General features: G+C 41.8%; 1 protein-coding gene across 1 annotated transcript in view; it reads right to left on the bottom strand.

Moving 5' to 3' along the window:
• Window positions 1-19,671, bottom strand: part of eif4e3 (eukaryotic translation initiation factor 4E family member 3) — a 65,105-nt gene extending 45,434 nt beyond the window's left edge. The window contains exon 1 of the mRNA XM_072280580.1: window positions 19,418-19,671. Within this exon, the coding sequence (XP_072136681.1) occupies window positions 19,418-19,590 (173 nt within the window). The 5' untranslated portion in view covers window positions 19,591-19,671. The remainder of the gene's footprint in view (window positions 1-19,417) is intronic.
• Between the last annotated feature and the right edge of the window lie 1,515 nt (window positions 19,672-21,186).

Below are 21,186 nucleotides of genomic sequence, written 5' to 3' on the forward strand. Positions count from 1 at the left end.
TCTTATTCTCTGTTTTTTATCTGTTAACCAATTCTCAAAACATACAGTCATACTATGTTATCCCCAATATTTGCCTTGGTCTTTTACTTGCTGAAAATCGAGGCATTGATTGTGTGGATAGTCATAGGTTTTTTTCCTCAGGGCTAAAATGGCTAACACAAGAGGACACAGTTTTAAGGTGCTTGGTACAGAGCAGATGTCAGGGGTAAGTTGTTGCAACACACGTCAGAGTTGCTGGTGATGTGTGTTGCTTGAATTTCCAGCATCTGCAGAATTCCTCGTTTTTGGGTAAGTTGTGCTTTTTTTTAAAAGCAGAGTGGTGAGTGCATGGAATGGGCTGCTGGGCGAGGGTGGTGGAGGCGGATCCAATTGGGTCTTTTAAGAGGTTCCTGGATAGGTACATGGAGCTTAGAAAAATAGAGAGCTATGGGTAACCCCAGGTAGTTTGTAAAGTAAGTACATGGTCGGCACAGTATTGTGGGCCAAAGGTCCTGTAGTATGCTGTAGGTTTTCTGTTTTCTGATTGTTTCTAATTTGATTGAAATGTTTCTAATCTTTACCCTTACTGTCTTTTTAGTGACATTATAATTTTTTTCCTTTGACCTAATTCTATTTTTAACATTACTTTGTTAGTCACAGTTAGACCCCCTCTTAAGAGATAAAATTAAAAAAATATCTATATATCCTTTAAATGCTAGCCATCATATGGTTACTATTGTATTTTCCTGTAGTTTCCCAGTCTACCATATTGAGATTCAAGACTCCACTTTCCAAAAGAATTAAATCACAACCAATTGTTCCCTTAGTCATCAATTAACCCTTTCTCATAACACATAAGGAGAGCTAAAACAGCCAGTAACTCACTGATTGCTCAACACACTCACATGGAAAACAAATCTCTTATACGTTCCCTAAATTCACCCTTCACATTATTGCTGCTAATTTTGTTCCACAAGCCTACATGTCAATCATTCCTATCTCCACTGTACAGGTTGAATACCCCTTATCCAAAATGCTTGGGGCTGGAAGTGTTTTGGATTTTACATTTTTTGGGGATTTTGGAATATATAATGCGATAGCCTGGGATTGACATCATTTCTGACTCTGAATTTATGTGCTGCCAGTAAGCAGTCTTTGTCTTACACTTGGTCATCACACATATGTACCTAACAGTAAAAATTGTTACATACCATTAATATAATGAAAATATAATGTGTGCAGGGTAACAAAAGCAATACAGCACCATTGGAAGAATCAGCTGCTAAATAACAACAGAGAACAGCAGGATTTCAGTCTCCACCTATGATGCCATATTTTGTTTAAAAGGTTACAGTATATGGTATTTGTATTTTACTTTTTCTTAGATTTTATGTAAGGTATAAAAACAATCAGTGTCATAGACTTGTTCCGTTGCTAGATTTTCATGATCAGCAGATGCTTTAAAAATTTAATCCAGTGTCTTTTAAAAAAATTTTGTAACCCCCCCCCCGCTGAATATTCACCAGTACCCTCAGTCTTGCCTGTTTCATGTTCAGTATAACATTAAGCGGTTAAGTGGCATATGTTCACTCTAACAATGATGACACATGATCTATATCTTCACTTTTCACTTTATGCAGTTTTTCTATTTTTTCATTAACTTCTATTCTTTACATAGTAGGTAAAGTCACTTCTCAGAACTGTCTGGTGCGCAGAGACCTGGGCATCACCTGGGAACCTTCCCAGCATCTTGTGGAATTTTCTATCGGTGATGTCATGTCAGCGCTCAAAATTTTTGGGATTTTGGAAGTTTTTGGATTTTGGAATTTTGGATAAGTGTTGCACAGCCCTTTCCCTCTGTTACATACATGCATAATTTCCAAACGCACTATGCTCTACAACTGCCAATGTTTTCTGCCCCTGGTTTTTGTTAGGTTCACCCCAGTTTGTCTCTTTTTTCCTCCTGAGCCAAGATCTTACCCATTACTTTTCTTCCATTCTGTAATAGCAGGGCTTACCTGCCTCCTTTTCACTTTTTATAACACCAGACCACAAGAAATTAATAGCAGTACGTCATCAGGCCCTTCAAACCAACTCTTCTATTCAATCTGATCATGGCTGATCTATAACTTCTCTTCTGTGCTAGTTCTTCATAACATTCAATTCCTTGACCTTTCAAATACTTAACCATATTTACCTTAAATAATGTATAATAAATCAGGACACTGCTGCTCTTGGGGGCCAGAAATTCCAGGGATTCACTACCTTCAGAAATTTCTATGACCCTCAGTTTTAAATTCCCACCTCCTTATTTTGTTGTCATGTGCCTTGTTCATGGCTTTACCACTAGTGAAAACATAATTTCCAAGAAACACAGACCCAAACCAACCTCTCTGTTCTAGCTGCTCTTGGCTGTACAACCATCTCACTACTGGAATTAGCCAAATCCTTTCTAAAATAAAGTTAATAGGGCCAAAATTATACCCATTTTCCAGGTGTGGCACCACCAGCAGCCCAAACAACTGTAACAAAACCTCCATATTCTTACGCTCCAATCTCTTCTTAATAAAGGCCAATATGCACGTTATTTCCCTTCTTGTCATTTGTTGGATCTACCTTCTAACCTTTTTGTGATTCGCAGGCAGGAATACCTACTTCTCTCTGAACTTCATTCATTCTCAGTGATTTCCTTTTGATTTCTCTGGCTAGAATGCAAAACCTCAAACTAAACTTTGCCATGTTTTGCCCATCATATCTATATATAATAGACGAATTACTACGTTGTCCTCAGAGCACCCTTAATTTTTCCAAAAATTGTATTTAAAACTCAATCATGGTCAGTTTGCAATCAAGTCCATGTCATGTCACATCCACACAATTAGGAAGGCTTAATTTCCATGTCCCTTTTTACCAGTTTTCCACTTCAGTTGGAGGTACCTCTTGGAGTGTATGCATGCACAGCCCTTTTCTGAAAGACCTTGAGTATCATTATCCATCTCCCCGTCCCTCCACACCAGCACTTTGTCCTTGCAGTTTTGTATTTCTTACTAATTATTTTGATCTCAAAGTAGGAGCAATTTGCAAATCTGACAAAACCTGAAAAATTTATCATTTGTTCTGATGCAATGTTTTCACCCAAAATGTCGACAATTCTTTTCCTCCTTTAGATGCTGCTTGACCCAATGTGTTTTTCCAGCAAATTGATTGTTTGTCCTCTTGCTTTAACTTTCCAAATTTTACTTCCCCAGAACTCTGCTAAAAGTGTGTGGAATCAAGGAAATGGAAGTGATTCATTTGATTCAAGTGATCAGTGTACTGGAACAAAATAATTTGGTGCCACCCAGGGAATATTTTATTCAGTCATTAATCAATACCATTGACTTCTGCTTAAATGATTGCATATATTTGTCTTTTACTAGCTTAAAAGAAGATAACAAACCTCATTGTATTAAAAAAGTCAAAGATTCCAGCATTATCCTAAAACATAGCATGTCAGTATTTTTCGCATCAAACTCAATAGTTCATGTTTGCTCATTTCACCATGTCAAATTAAAGCCAAAAATTAGCCTCAAACATGCTTTGAAAGATATGGAAACTGTTTCGTATGCTCTAGCTAGATAATTTAGTACGAGATCCCAAACTGAACACTGGGAAACACATTTCCGGTCAGTGACTCTTTATTAGAACTGCTAAAAAGATACTTGTTTTAGCAGGATAGAAAGTGGGGAGATATGTATAGAAAAATAGGAATGCCTGATAGGATATGACAAGATGATTTAATTGCTAGGGTTGCAGACCTGAAATGTTGACTATTTCTCTTTTTACAGGTGCTGCCTGACTGCTTAGTTTTTCTAGCATTTTTTGTTCAAATATTTTAAAATGAGGTTAATTTTAATGTTGTAAACTTCCAAAATGTTTTAAGAAAGCTGAAAGCATGTACATTTCAATCTTTATTTTACATAACATAAAAACTGGTTAAAATATCCTAGTTCTCGCCCCTCTGTATAACACTATGCATTGTTCAATATTCCTTTGAAAACCACAAATTAATTCATACTTTTGAACATGTTCTGGATCACAACTAATTATTGCTACCTTTTTCCTTCATGCAGCTTCTGACTCTTTATGTTAATCACTGTAAATTAGTTTCCTTTGATCCTTGAACCCTCCACTATTGGGAACAGATTTTATTTATCATCACATTCAATCAAGATTTTGTATGCAACTATCAAATCTCCTCTCAACTGTATTCTTGGAATCAAACCAGGAAATTCTCCCCATGCTCTTCTAAGAACTTTATATCCTTCCTAAAGTGGAATGATCAGAATCTGAAAACAATATTATGGTTGTGGCCTAACTAGTGTTTATTCACATAATTTCCTTGTTTTCTTTCTTTTATATCTGTTTATGAAGGACTGAAAGTCATGCTTTATTAACTTCTTCCTCAATTTGTCTGCCAGCTCAAATATTTAAATACAATGTTACCACTACACTAATGGTGTCTTATAACTGTAACCATTGTGACGTGTTTACTCAATGTCTCAGAAACACAAGTCATTCCATAGAGGTTATATGTGCTCTCAACTGGTATCTCAATCTCAGTGAGATGTTGTGTTTCTCATTCCCATGTTCTCTCCCACAGGGAGACAGCCGTACATTGACCAGCAATTCAATCCTCAAATTCACAGATATATCTCAATGCTGAGCGGTGTCATCCTTTGAATCTTTCAGGGAAATTTCTGTTTCCTGGTGCTTCCCACCCTCTCTTTCAGGCCAATTTTTCTCCATCCCCTTTAGAATTTAATATGGTAGCATGTTTTGTCTTCCCAACAAAGCGCATCATATTTCCCCAATATAGTACATCTTGTAATTCTGCTGCAACCCTCCACATTGTTTATCATACATCCATGTTTAGTATTATCTATAAAGAAGTTTTGCCAAGCACATGTACATCTATGTTATTAAATACATAATCATAAATGGAAATGGTCCCAACACTGACTTTTGAAGGAATAGGAATGTGTCTTTCTTCACTATTCTACTTCTTGCCATTCATAGTTCTTATCCAGTTTCATTATAGAACATAGAATAGTACACAGCACAGTACAGGCCCTCCGGCCCACAATGTTGTGCCGACCCTCAAACCCTCCCTCCCATATAACACCCCACCTTAAATTCCTCCATATACCTGTCAAGTAGTCTCTTAAATTTCACTAGTGTATCTGCCTCCACCACTGACTCAGGCAGTGCATTCCACACACCAACCACTCTGAGTAAAAAACCTTCTTCTAATATCCCCCTTGAGCTTCCCACCCCTTACCTAAAAGCCACGTCCTCTTGTATTGAGCACTGGTACCCTGGGGAAGAGGCACTGGCTATCCACTCTATCTATTCCTCCTAATATCTTGTATACCTCTATCATGTCTCCTCTCATCCTCCTTCTCTCCAAAGAGTAAAGCCCTAGCTCTGATCATAATCCATACTCTCTAAACCAGGCAGCATCCTGGTAAATCTCCTCTGTAACCTTTCCAATGCTTCCACATCCTTCCTATAGTGAGGTGACCAGAACTGGACACAGTACTCCAAGTGTGGCATAACCAGAGTTTTATAGAGCTGCATCATTACATTGTGACTCTTAAACTCTATCCCTCAACTTATGAAAGCTAACACCCCATAAGCTTTCTTAACTACCCTATCTACCTGTGAGACAACTTTCAGGGATCTGTGGACATGTACCCCCAGATCCCTCTGCTCCTCCACACTACCAAGTATCCTGCCATTTACTTTGTACTCTGCCTTGGAGATTGTCCTTCCAAAGTGTACCACCTCACACTTCTCTGGCTTGAACTCCATCTGCCACTTCTCAGCCCACTTCTGCCTCCTATCAATGCCCCTCTGCAATCTTCGACAATCCTTTACACTATCTACATGACCACCAACCTCTGTGCCCTCTGCAAACTTGCCAACCCCCCCCCTTCTACCCCCACATCCAGGTTGTTAATGAAAATCACGAAAAGTAGAGGTCCCAGAACAGATCCACTAGTCAGAACTCTCCAATCTGAATGTACTCCCTCCACCACGACCCTCTGCCTTCTGTAGGCAAGCCAATTCTGTACCCACCTGGCCAAGCTTCCCTGGATCCCATGCCTTCTGACTTTCTGAATAAGCCTACCGTGTGGAACTTTGTCAAATGCCTCACTAAAATCCATGTAGATCACATCCACTGCACTACCCTCATCTATATGCCTGGTCACCACCTCAAAGAACTCTATCAGGCTTGTTAGACAAGATCTGCCCTTCACAAAGCCATGCTGACTGTCCCTGATCAGACCACGATTCTCTAAATGCTCACAGATCCTATCTCTAAGAATCTTTTCCAATAGCTTTCCCACCACAGACGTAAGGCTCACTGGTCTATAATTACCCGGACTATCCCTACTACCTTTTTTGAACAAGGGGACAACATTCACCTCCCTCCAATCCTCCGGTACCATTCCCGTGGACAACGAGGACATAAAGATCCTAGCCAGAGGCTCAGCAATCTCTTCCCTCGCCTCGTGGAGCAGCCTGGGGAATATTCCATCAGGCCCTGGGGACTTATCCGTCCTAATGTATTTTAACAACTCAAACACCTCCTCTCCCTTAATATCAACATGCTCCAGAACATCAACCTCACTCATATTGTCCTCACTGTCATCAAGTTCCCTCTCATTGGTTATCATTTGACATTCTATGGGATTTATTAAGTGGCTTCTGAAAATACATATGTACCATCTAGAACACTAACACTAACTTCCTCAATCTTGTCAAATATTCTGACTTGCCAAATGCAATCTGCCTTCATTTCCTTGGTGGCATCCCTTTAAACATTCCTCCAGTTAAACCAACCCATCCCCCAAACACCTAATTGTATCTGCTTGGGTTCCACTTGGGTTAAAAGTAGTTCATGAAGGGTCTTGGCCCAAAATGTTAAACTCTTTATTCCTTTCCATAAATGCTGCCTAACCTGCTGAGTTCCTCCAGTATTTTGTGTGTGTTGATCTGCATTTCCAGCATCTACAGAACCTTGAGTTTATCATGGTTGCTCATTTAACCTTGCATTTCTCTTTGACCAAGATTTAACATTTTCTATTCTCCAATCATCAAGCTTAATATGTTAGCTAAAAATGGTGGCTTCTACTTCATATTTGTTTTGCTTGAGAATCCTTCAATATGGACTATTTGATGCTGAATAGGAAGGACCTCCAAGGAGTAAAAGTCAATAACAACCAGCATCAGAAAGGGGAGACAGCACCACCCTAAAAGGTTAGTAGATCTTTGTAGATTCTTGTTTCAAAGTCGCGCATGCATGCTATCACATTGCTGCAGAGCACAAAGTTCAGGCAGGCTCATGAGTTGAATTGTTTTGCTTAGACAGTTCCCAAATGTGGACATTATGCATACGATTTACCAGTAGGTCCCAAACAGGTATACATTTTCTAATATTTTGTTCTCTTTATATAAAAAAAGAAAAAACATTGATTTGATTACGGACTTGATTTGATGGTGAAAGGTGTTCTCTGGATTTAAGTGTCTAGCTACCTTCTTGAATCAATGCAATCAGTGTGGCATAGCTCCCATCATGAGGTTAGGTAAAGAGCACTAAGATGTTCCAACTGATGAAAGGTTATGAAAGAAATTATTGCCTCTTTGGAAGCTGCACCTGCAAAAACAAGCTGAGGGGAGGAGTCAACAGCTTTAAAAAGTTGTTTCAGATTGGGAAAGTGTGTGGCAACTCAGAAAATAAAAGGAAGACAGTATAGAGTAGAGTAATACACACAACATGCTGGAGGAACTCAGCAGGCTGGGTAGCATGTATGGAAAAGAGTAAACAGTTGATGTTTCAGGAAAAGATCCTCCATCAGTCCTGCTGAAAGATCTCGGCCCAAGATGACGACTGTTTTTCTCTTTTCCATAGATGCAGCCTGGCCTGCTGAGTTTTTCCAGTATTCTGGGTATATTACTTCGATTTCCAGCATCTGCAGATTTTCTCTTGTTTGTGTAGAGCAGAAAGCCTATTGGTATAGTGGGCCAGTATAAGAGTAAGGAGCTAAGAGACTTTGCTGAGGAGGCACAGTTGAGTAGAGCTAAGATTTTCCTGCTGATCTATGATATTTGATGGCTGTTGACAAAACGGCAGTAGGGGCATGGAAGTGCTGGAGGTCAGAAAGTCATTTGTTCTCCCCAATGACCACATCTGAGGGAAGTACACCCAGCGGCAGCTCTTGCCAAACTAGGTCAAGGAAATGGAGGTGTAGTTGGATGTACTCAGGATCATCCATGAAGTTGAGGAGATTGCAGATGAGTGAGGTGGTCACACTTCAGATGCAGGAGGGATGAGACAAGTGAAGTAAGGAGTGTCAGCAGATAATGCAGGATTCCCCTCAGTAACAAGCATACCCACCCCTTTGAATATTGTTGGGGGGTGGGTGGGTGGTGCAATTACATTTTGGAGGCTAGCACTAGTAACCTGATTAATGGCACCATTTCTGGCTCTGAAGAGAAGGATGCAGTCAGGCAGAGCAACAGTGATAGGGGACACAACAGTAAAGGATGCAGATAGGCATTCTGTGGCTGCAGTTGAAACTCCAGGATGGTGTGCTGCCTCGCAGGTGCCAGATTCATGGACATCTTGCAGCAAGTACAGGATATTCTGAGAGGGGAAGGTGAGGAGCCAGAGATCATGGTTCATGTTGGTATCAATGACAAAGACAGGAATAGGGATGAGGTCCTGCAAAAGGATTTTAAGTAAGGTAGTAAATTATAATCTGTGGTTAGTATCTGTACATGTGCTAGTGAAATGAGAAATAAATACAGAGCAGTTCAAGACATGATTAAGGAGCTGGTGAAGGAGAGAGGGCTTCAGATTTATGGAACATTGGGCTCTCTTCCAGGGCATATGGGACCTGCACAGACAAGGCAATCTGCACCTGAACTGGAGGGGGACGAGTATCATTCCTGGGAGGTTTGCCAGTGTTCCTTGGTAGAGTTCAAACTAGAGTGGCAGGGGGATGGGAACCATAGCAGCAGGGCAACAAGCAGAGGGTCGTTGGCAAGAAAAATGGTATAACAAATAAGACTAAAAGAAAGGACAGCAAGGGGCAGACTAAGCATAGTAGGAGTGAACTGTGTTTATCTTAACGCCAGGAATATTGTAGTTAAGGAGGATAAACATAGGGCCTGGATCAGTACATGGAACTGAGACCTGGTTGTATGAGGGCCAAGACCAGCAGCTCAACCTCAACTTTCCTGAGTGTCACTGCTTTAAATATGATACAGAAGCAGGGGGGAGGGGATGGTGGTGTGTGAGAAAGGGGAAGAGGGTAATGCATTAAGGGAGAATACATGCTTGGATCCTGAGACTTGGTGTGGGATATTCCTCACAGCCCTTTACCCAGGTACAAGCAGAGTTTCGTATAAGCAACTATGATTGTACAGATCCATCTGGTGACTGTCTATAGTCTTGAAACAACTGCCCTGGATGGCGAATGAACAGTACAAGAGGAAGGAGTGACCACAGCATGGAAGGCAGTGAAGGGGACTAGGTGGGATAAACATATGCGAAAGACTAGGGAATCCTTCACTGCACGGTTAACCTGATTATATAATACAGCACATTAAACCACAGAGGAGGCCAACCATAAGCTGCCTCTTTCTACAAGGGGTATTATTAATGATCAGATATGAAATGATAACAGGGAGCCTGTGAAGTTGTTTGCACGAGTCCACTGTGTGGTATTCAACAGCAGGGCACACTTTAGCACACGGCAGATGAGGGAATTGTGACACATCAATCCGAAACATAAGAACATAAGAAATAAAAGCAGGAGTAGGCCATCCAGCCCATCTAGCCTGCCCCGCCATTCAATAAGATCATGGCTGATCTGTCTGTAAACTCAGCTCCATCTACCTGCCTTTTCCCCATAACCCTGAATCCCCTTACTATGTAAAAACCTATCTAACTGTTTCTTAAATATACTTAGTGAGGAAGCCTCAACTGCCTTCCTGGGCAGAGAATTCCACAGATTCTCCACTCTCTGGGAAAAACAGTTTCTCCTCATCTCCGTCCTAAATCTTCTCCCCTGAATCTCGAGCCAATGTCCCCTAGTTCTAGTCTCACCTACCAATGGAAACAACTTTCCTACTATATCTATCCCTTTCAAAATTTTGTATGTTTCTATAAGATCTCTGCTAATTCTTCTGAACTCCAGAGAGTATAGTGCCAGGCGACTCAATCTCTCCTCATAGGTTAACCCCTTCATCCCTGCAATCAACCTGTTTAACCTCCTCTGCACTGCCTCTAAAGCCAGTATATCCTTCCTCAAGTATGGAGACCAGAATTGCACACAGTACTCCAGGTGTGGCCTCACCAGTACCCTGTATAGTTGCAGCATGACCTCCCTGCTCTTGAATTCAATCCTTCTAGCAATGAAGGCCAACATTCCGTTTGTCTTCTTAATAACCTGTTGTACCTGCAAGCCAACTTTTTGCGATTCATGCACAAGCACTCCCAAGTCCCACTGCACAACAGCATGCTGCAATCTTTCACCATTTAAATAATAATCTGCTCTTCTATTATTCCTTCCAAAGTGGATGATCTCCCATTTACCAACGTTGTATTCCATCTCCCAGACCTTGGCCCACTCACTTAACCTATCCCTATCCCTCTGCAGACTCTCCACAATTTCTTTATAATTTGCTTTTCCACTCAGTTTAGTGTCATCAGCAAATTTTGCTACTGACCCCTGCGGCACCCCACTCACCACTGACTGCCAACTGGAGAAACACTCATTTATACCAACTCGCTGCCTTCTATCGGTTAACCAATCCACTATCCATGCCAAGACACTTCCTCCGACTCCATGCATTGTATCTTATTTATAAGTCTCTTGTGCAGCACCTTATCGAATGCCTTCTGGAAATCCAAGTATACGACATCCACCTGCTCCCCTCTATCCACTGCACTCATTATGTCCTCAAAGAACTCCAGTAAGTTTGTCAAACAGGACCTGCCCGTTCTGAATCCATGCTGCGTCAGTCTAATGAAACCACTCCTTTCTAAAAGTTTTGCTATTTCTTCCTCAATGACAGCTTCAAGCATTTTCCCAACTACAGACGTTAAGCTAACTGGCCTATAGTTTCCCATCTTTTGCCTACATCCTTTTTTAAAAAGTGGCGTGACATTTGCTGTCTTCCAGTCCGCTGGGACCTGCCCAGAGTCTAGAGAGTTTTGATAAATGATTACAAACACGTCTACTATAACCTCTGCCAATTCCTTCAGCACCCTGGGATCACTGTCACTCTTTAGTGACAGTGATTTTATCAAGGTCCTCACCTCCCATTTCGTCCATAACATCCTTCTTTGGCATATCAGATGTGTCCCCCACCATGAAGACCAAGACAGAATAGTCGTTAAGCATAGGGGACGACCGTATTTGCTGCCAAGTATGTCTAGCCACTGTAGCCTAGGAGGCATCTGCTCAGTGGTTATACCTCCACAAATGGTAAGGTGAAGATCAGGGCTCTGGTACAGGGGGAGGTGAGGATGATATAGTTAGTAACCCCTGACTGACTCACAAAGAAATGTTTCTGGCCTTGATGAAGGTGAGAGTGGCAAACACACAGGTCAATGATAACTCCACGAGAACCATTACGTTCTATGATTGCTGGCTACACTGAAAGTGATATTCCAACGACTTGTCCTTCCTTTGTTTTAAATGTTGAAGTGCTGGAGAGCATTGTCACAAAGTTTTCACATTTGCTACAGATAGTTTATCATAGCATGGTAAATCTTTGATCATCTAATTTACACCAGTTCTAGCTGCAAAAGTAATTTACTGGATGCTATAACTAGACCACATACTGGAAATCTCTATTGCAATCTTGCATTTACAAATTAATTGATTGTACAGAGATCACAATTTCTTATAAACAATTGTAACATTCAGCATGAAATCACACCTGTAGAGTGGAGACTCATTAAAATAATCCACATGATTTACTTCTCCTAGCACTGTTCTAACACATCTGCAGAATTATACATTTGAACTATAATCTTCCATTTGCTTTCACAAAGAATCAACTGAAAACTTTAAAAAAAAATGCTGTGGCAGAAGCAGCACAATAAATATTATCTACTTAAACTTGCTGGAATTTCATTCTAATCTTAGATTATTAAGTGATACATTAAGAATTAACATGCACTTCCAGCACATACTAGCGTTCTATTTGGGGGAGGGACTGCCAAACCCAATTATAAGCTTGGCTATCCTGTCCAAGTTTCACCAGACAACATGGATTGTGGTTGTTGTTGTCTATTAAGTAGCCAGTGAACAGCTAATTGAATGTTACTGCTCAATAACTTACAGTCACTCCTGCTGGTACAAGTACACGAATACAACTGGAACATCTACAGAAGAGAGAATGGGAATCAAAAGAAAACATTGCTAACAGAAATCCGATCCCTTTACTATAGATGGAAAATTTAACTAAGGGATCAAGATATATTGTCTAGGTTTAAAATGATTTGCAATCTAATGACCAAGAAATTAAGAGCTGGTAAAATGCAAAGCTCCTTCAGTATCTACAATACTTATAACTGAACTGGAGTCTCTATTTTAATTGGGAAAGCTGGAGATCTTGGGAACAAAACCCACTCCAGCAAAGACTTCAATACAAATGTGATGCTTAGGTGAAAACAGCTGACTGAATTGACAAAAAGAACATAGAAGGAATTTTACAAATGGCAAACTGCAATGTTCAATTTATTCTTAAACAACAGGCAATGAGTTTGTGCTATTTGGCCATAACTTGTGTGCACCTGCGGTAATAGTGCACCACCACAATTTTCTCCCTGATCAACATAAAGTTAGATTGATACTGCCTAAATGAGCTCCATTATTTCATGCAAAGCTATCTTCTATTAATTGCCAGGTGAAGCTGAATTAAATAAAAACAAGGGATAAACATCTAAAGGTTAGCACACAGACCAAATGATCAAAATGTAAAGCTGATACAGAAAAAGGTCTTTTCACAGTTCCTCTGTCTCCACTGCATGTCCCCTTTTCTCAGTTCCACTATCTCCGCTGCGTCTGTTTTCAGAATGAGGCTTTCCATTCCAGAACATCTGAGGTGTGCCCTTTCTTCAAAATATGGGGGTTACCTTCCTCTACCACTGATGCTGCCCTCAACCACATCTCCTCTATTTCCCACACATCTGCTGCCATAATGGGGATAGAGTTGCCTTGTTCTTACCTAACACTCATGAGCTACAGGAAAGAGACAGAGCCTAGTCACATGGCATCAAGACAACTACCTTTCCCTCAATGCCAAAAGAGATGGTCATTGACTTTAGGAAGAGGGGTGAGTGGTGGGGATGGTGCACGGGTTACTACTTAGAGGCACCATGGTAGTGTAGTGGTTAGTGTGATGCTGTTACAACTCGCTGCATCTGAGTTCGAACCTCAATTCTGACGCCATCTGTATGGAGTTTGCACATTCTCTCCATAAAACACATGGATTTCCTCCGGGTGCTCTAGTTTCCTCCCACATTTTAAAGATGTACCAATTAGTAGGTTAATTTGTCATTAAAAATTGTCCTGTGATTAGGCTAGGGTTAAATAGGTGGGTTGCTGGGTGCTGCAGCTCGTTGGGCTGAAAGGACCTATTCTGCAATACATCTCTGAATAAAATTAAAAATGAAATTAACTGTGCTTATGTTGAGAGGGTTGAGAGGTTCACGTTCCTGGAAGTTAACATCAACAATACCCTTCCCTGGTCCAACCACACAGACGTCACATTCAACAAAGTTCACCTACTTCCTCAGCAGGCTAAAGCAGTTTGGCATGTCCCTGTTGACCCTTACAAATTTTTATTGACGTACCATAGAAAGCATCCTATTCGAATGTACCATGGCTTGGTACGGCAACGGCACATACAACTCAGCACATCTCAGAAATCAGCCTCCCTTCGTGGACTCTTTAGGTTTTTCGATGGCTGGTATAGCAGCCAGCATCATCAAAGATCGCCCATCCTAGACATTTTCTTTTCTTAAGCAACTATAAAAGCCTGAACCACCAGGCTCAAGGACAGCTTCCATCTTGTTGTTATAAGGCTATTGAATGGTTCCCCAGTAACATAAAATGGTCTATTGACCTCAATCTACCTCATTGTTACCCTGCACCTTCCTTATTGTCTATCTATATTGCCCTATGTAATTGTACCTCTTATTCATTTTGTTAATTTTACCTCGTGCTACCTCAATGCCCTGCTGCAATTAATTGATCTATATGAATAGTCAAGATTTTCATTGTACTTTGTTACATGTGACAATAAAATAATTTACCATGGACAATGTTTCAATAACATTTTTGGGTAATCTATCATGCACAGCACACAGGTCCTCCCTAGTTTACCAACACCTGAGTAATATTTTCAGTACAAGCAAGTGCTTAGGAGATCAGTAGAATGGATGTGGATAGATTTGCTGGCCATTGCAGGTCTGCAGGCATCTTCTGCTGAGTGAGAACAGAGCATTTCTGTCTGCCCTCATTACTCCTCCACTCCCCTCACTCCAGGAACCACATCCCACCGACCTGGGCAACAACAGTCAGGGGTGAGTTAAACTGGCTGGCTGGCAACTCTGCCAACACCTGCCTGCTCTCCTGTCACAGGGATTTGTGACCCTTCTCCACATGTTGTTTTTGTTCATTTACAACTTACAAATGGTTTGGGTTATGAAACTTCTTGAGAATGTAATTCTGTTGTAAACTGGCAACTGCTTGTACTACAATACATCACAGGGAACATCATTACTTCTTCAATAATTTTTCTTTTATGTTCTTGCTAAAAGATTCCTTAAGGTGTCATAGCCAAGGAAGGTAGTGGGGATAAATTCCCACTATCTATTAATTGCTCCCAATGGCACACACCTCAAATAGACTCTGACAACCAAGTCTAGCTCCTGGCCTTCATGACCAGCTTAGCTACTAAGCCCAGCAGAAACATTTCTACTGACAGGAGCAGAGGCAAAGTTGGGTTACTGTTGCCTTAAAACCAGTTGCTTCAGGCAGATAGAACTCATCAGTCATGGTTAGCAGATTATCCAGGAGAAGGTGAACTATCTTCTCAAACCTCTACTGCCTTGTGGCTATAGCCACTCATGGGGAAGGCTTCAGGAGTAACCCTGAGGAAAAATCTGGAGCTGCAGTCCCTAAGAAAATCCAACATTGAGATTAACACTAACTGGCAACTCCTGCAATGCTGCTGGTGCCAAACTGTATCAGTCTCTGCCGTTCCTTTGGATTCATCTGCTGCACGGAGAGGAGCTTCTGCATGGGCAACAACTTGCTCTCCATATTGTACTGCCCTGGCTTGCTTATCACATACACAGTTAGGATGCAATATCCATGGTCGAGCCCTACCAATGACGGGCTGCAAGGTCTTACTAATAAGTGGTATCTGACCAGATAATAGCACTGATGCATCAATGGAAGACAACATCAAAGACTTGTTCATGTGGCAGTGAAGTTACGTTCTCACTTCACTTTGACAAAGTTCTTTTGAGCATACAATAGTGCTTAAAATTATTAGAATTGATCTAAAAATAGCTGGGAAGACTACAGTATTTTGGGTATATCATCTACCCATTTCACCAACCTGTCTACATCCTTGAAGCCTATGACCTTACTTCGACCAGTTCTTCAAGCTGTGAAAGATGCCCTGTACACTGAAGTCTAAATCCTTAATGTAGTGCAACCACCCTAGCAAATGTTCAGGAGCAAACACACTATGCAATTTCTTCTAACTTGCAAATCTGTTTGCTAAAATCTGTTTTTGTCTTAATGCCAATTTCATATCTGTGCTACCACAACTTTTCTGTTCCATGGGTTTCAATTTTGCTGAGAAACGTATAATATAGCACATCAAAACTGCCGGCCACAAGTTTGTCAAAACACAAGAACTCTCCAAGTTATCCACAAATCTAAACAAGGAGACAGCTGGGACCCTGCTTTAATACATTTTTCAAAAGCATGGCACACCCACAATGGCGCTCTGAATTGTTCATCTGGATCATGTGTTCACCTTTAGCAGTTTCAATGCAGTACTTAATTAAGACATCAAAATACAATGCTGGACCACCCTAAAAGATGGGAGAGGTAGTTCAACTTTGGGATTCTTAGATCAGTGCAATCAAAACATACACACCAAACAAATAGTATGCCATATAGCATTAAGCCTGCTCTGGTTTAACTTCTGAAACCTATCTACCCTCAGCTTAGATGAGAAATTATCTCTCAACATCCTCCTTGGTGAGTCTTTGAACAAGATCTCCTTTCTTTAAAAAATGGCAAAGATCTACTCAATCTTTCCTCATTTGACAATTCTTCCATCACAGAAATTACCCTGATGAACCCTCCTATGAATTGGCATTGGATACCAAAATATCCCTCAATAAACAAGCTAAAAATTGTATTAAACATATAAAAACTCCAGCCAGAACTTAAATTATACACACTACATTAGAATCCCCTAGTAGTGAAAACAGAACTAATTTTACTCCACTTTCAACTTCCTAGTTGTTTGTTTTTACGTTAGCTTTGTTTCACATATTACCAAATATCTATTTGAACTGTACTATTATAGAAGTTCTAATGTTATCTGACATGCCTACTTCAATTTCTACAAACCAAAAAAAGTCTGAACTTTCTTACAGGTGGATAGTAGAAGATTCAGTAGCTATGGTAGTGCCAGGGCTTGGCTTCCAGATGAGCTCAATGCCTTCTTTACTCACCTTCTGTTAAACCATGGAGGAACCTTCACAAACTCCCACAGCCCCTAATGACCCTGTGATTTCAGTCTCTGAGGTTGACGTAGCAGTATCCTTCAGGAGGGTGAACCCACAGAAAGCATCCAACCCAGATGGTGTACCTAGTCAAGTACTAAAGACGTGTGCTGATCAACTGGCTGGACTGTCCACTGATATCTTTAAGCTCTCGGTTCAGCAGTCTGAGGTACCAACCTGCTTTAAGCAGCCCTCAATCATACTGGTGCCTAAGAAGGACATGGCAACCTGCCTCAATGATGATCATCCAATAGCACTCATATCCACTGTAATGAAGAATTTTGAGAGGTTGATGATCAAATACATCAACTTCTGCCTGAGAAGAAGCTTGAAACCACTCCAATTTGCCTACTGGTACACAAGGTTCACTACAGATGTGATTTCATTGGTTCTTCAATTAACCCTGGAACATCTGGACAGCAAAGTTGCATACATCAGGATGCTGTTTATCAACTGAAGCTCAGCATTCAATACTATCATCTCCTTAAAACTAATTAATAAGCTTCAAGACCTTGGCCTAAATACCTCCTTGTACAATTGGATCTTCGATTTCTTCACTTGCAGACCCCAGTGAGTCTGGATTGGCAATATCTCCTCCACAATCTCCATCTGCAAAGGTGCACCATGTGTGTTTAGCCCCTTGCTCTTCTCCCTTTATACTCCTCATTGTGTGACTAAGCACAGCTCCAATGCAATAATGAAGTTTGCTGACGACACCACTGCCATTAGCTGAATCAAGAGTGGTGATATAGGAAGGAGATTGAAAATCTGGCTCAGTGGTGCCACAGCAACCACCTCTTATTCAGTGTCAGCAAGAACAAGATTATTGACGTCAGGAGGAGGAAACTAGAGGTCCATAAGCCAGTCCTTCTCAGAGCATCAGAGGTGGAGAAGGTCAGCAACTTTAAATACCTCGGTGTAATCATTTCAGAGGACTTGTCCTGGGCCCAAAACATAAGTGCAATTATGAAGAAAGCACATGGTGCCTCTACTCTGTAGCAGTTTGTGAAGATTCAGTACAACATCTAATACTTCGATAAACTTCTAAAAGATGTGTGGTGGAGAGTATATTAACTGGTTGCATTACAGCCTGGTATGGAAATATCAATGCCTTTGAATGGAAAATCCTACAAAAAGATGTCTTAAAGTTGTTTTAACCAGGTGTGGTAGAGTGGCAAACTCCTACTACCTATTAAATTCTCCCAATGGCGTGTGCGTCAAATAGCCTGACAACCAGGTCCAGCTCCTGGCCTTCACATGTGGCTTAGCTACTAAGCCCAGCAGAATCGTTTCTACTGACAGGAGAAGGGGCAAATGCGAGTTACTTGTGTCTTAAAACCAGTCGCTTCGGGCAGATGCAGCTCATCAGCTGTGATTGGCAGCTCAGCTAGAAGGAAAACTCTATACCTACTCATGAGGAGAGGTTCAGGAGTAAACACTAAGGGAAAAATCTGGAGTTGGAGTCCCTAAGGCAATCGGACATTGGGTTCAACGCTGACTGGCAACTCCTGTGATGCTACTGTAACCAAACTGCATCGGTCTCTGCCATTCCTTTGAGTTCATCAGTTGCATGGAGAGGGGGAGCTTGCTACATGAGGAACAGCTTGCTCTCCATATCGTATCGCCCAGGCTTGTGTATCTAAGGACGCAATATCCATGGTCCCCTCTGACCGACGGATGCCTCAGACAGACAAAAAGTAGTGGATATGGCCCAGTCCATTATAGGTAAAGCCCTCCTCTCCAGTGAGTTGTCACAGGAAAACAGCACCCATCATCAGGGTTCCCCATCACCCAGGCCAGGCTCTCTTCTCACCGCTGCCATCAGGAAGAAGGTACAGGAGCCTCAGGCCTCACACTACCAGATTCAGAACAGTTACTATCCCTTGAACCAGTGAGGAAGACATCATTCAACTTCAATTGTCCAATCACTGAACTGTTCCCACAACCTATGGACTCACTTTAAAGGATGCGATATTTAATGTTTATTTACTTATTATTATTTTTTTCCTTCTTTTGTATTTGCAGTTTGTTATCTTTTGCATATTGGATGTTTGTCCGCCCTGTTGGGTGTGGTCTTTCACTGATTCTATGATGATTCTTGGAGTTACCTAGTATGGTCGCAATAAAACAAATCTCAAGAATGTATATGGTGATGTGTATATACTTAGATAATAAATTTACTGTGAAATTGTCAAGAAATGCAATGTACATTGCCGTTCATTGAAGAATGTTCAGCAAAGCCACTTTAGCTTGAGACTATTTGAAGTAATATAACCAAGTGTGGAAACGACAACACTACTTGTTTTGGCAGATTAGTTAACATCATACTTCATCTGCCCAGCTTCGTCTACAAACTAACTCCTAGAACAGTCCTATGATTTCTTCATTCCATTTCGTCCCAGCCTGCAATGCCCCCCAGGCCCCAACCTGAAGCATGTCATTTGACGACCTCTCCTACCATCCAACGCCCTCAGCCCCAGTCCAGGTTTAGCAGAGGGCTGATGCTAGTTCCGAACTCTGTTTACAGCCTAGGCCGTCCCCCGCGCACCCACCCACCTATCCAGCCAAAAGGTCCAGGGCGAGTTAAGGGGGACGCCGGACTTGTCATGACTGTTGAGCTCCTCGATGTGCCCCTGATCGAGGTGAACGGTCTCTTGTTCTGCGGCCTCCGGGGCGGCCGTACCATCCTTCAGCTGCTGCCGTAAATCCTGACTGGCGGGGATCGCCATTTTCAGCCACAAAGTGACGCTTCCGACACCGGGAGCCGGGAGCTGGTGGGAGGGCGCATGCGTGCCAGCTGCTGCCTCGGCCTTTGACGTCACCCACAATTGCGTCACACACCGGCTGGGCGGTGATTGGTTGCAGCGGAAGACGAGCGCTGCTTGCCAAGGCAGCAGTGGGCGCTGGGGGTGAAGCTTGCTGACTTCATGCATCCGCTCACGTCTGGGGCAAGTGGTGGTTTAAACCAACGGGCCCAGTCTGACTGTCAGCTATAGGCAAACAAAGCTGTATCATGTTATAACAACCCTCTCTCTCGGTTGAATTTAGTCAGATACGTAGTCCCCTTCCCCTCATACAATGGAGCTCGTTTACAGCATCATCAGCACCACTTAAGTCACGGAGCTGCAGCCCACAAATAATGTCTGCATCTTACATTTGAAGGCTGAGCTCCAAGCTGTTTGTTCACCGAAATGGATGAGAGAACGGGTCTTACTCAGTTAGTCCTGACGAAGGGTCTCGGCCCGAAACGTCGACAGTACCTCTTCCTAGAGATGCTGCCTGGCCTGCTGCGTTCACCAGCAACTTTGATGTGTGTTGCTTGAACTTCCAGCATCTGCAGAATTCCTCGTGTTTGCGTTTTTAAAAACACAAGAAACATATTTATTTTAAAATTATTATTATTAATTAATTCTGGATTTAGTGCTGTGTAATGAGCCAGATTTGATAGGGAAACTCGAGGTAAAGGAGCCATTAGGAGGTAGTGACCATAATATGATAAGTTTTAATCTACAATTTGAGAGGGAGAAGGGAAAAACAGAAGTGTCAGTATTATAGTTGAACAAAGGGGACTATGGACCCATGAGAGAGGAGCTGGCCAAAGTTGACTGGAAAGATACCCTAGCAGGGATGACAGTGAAACAACAATGGCAGGTATTTCTGGGAATAATACAGAAGGTGCAAGATCAGTTCATTCCAAAGAGGAAGAAAGATTCTAAGGGGAGTAAGGGGTGACCATTGATGACAAGGGAAGTCAAGGACAGTATAAAAATAAAAGAGAGGAAGTATAACATAGCAAGGATGAGCGGGAAGCCAGAGGATTGGAAGACTTTTAAGAAGCAACAGAAGATAACTAAAAAGGCAATACGGGGGGAAAAGATGAGGTACGAAGGTAAGCTAGCCAAGAATATAAAGGAGGATAGTAAAAGCTTCTTTAGGTATGTGAAGAGGAAAAAATTAGTTAAGACCAAAGTTGGGCCCTTGAAGACAGAAACGGGTGAAATTATTATGGGGAACAAGGAAATGGCAGACGAGCTGAACAGGTACTTTGGATCTGTCCTCACTAGGGAAGACACAAACAATCTCCCAGATGTAATAGTGGCCAGAGGACCTAGGGTAACGGAGGAACTGAAGGAAATTCGCATCAGGCAGAAAATGGTGTTGGGTAAACTGATGGGACTGAAGGGTGATAAATCCCCAGGGCCTGATGGTCTGTATCCCAGGGTACTTAAGGAGGTGGCTCTAGAAATTGTGGACGCATCTTCCCTAGTGAGGACAGATCCAAAGTACCTGTTCAGCTCGTCTGCCATTTCTTTGTTCCCCATAAT

This window comes from Mobula birostris, chromosome 16, assembly GCF_030028105.1.
Source record: "Mobula birostris isolate sMobBir1 chromosome 16, sMobBir1.hap1, whole genome shotgun sequence".
Classification (NCBI taxonomy): Eukaryota; Metazoa; Chordata; class Chondrichthyes; order Myliobatiformes; family Myliobatidae; genus Mobula; species Mobula birostris.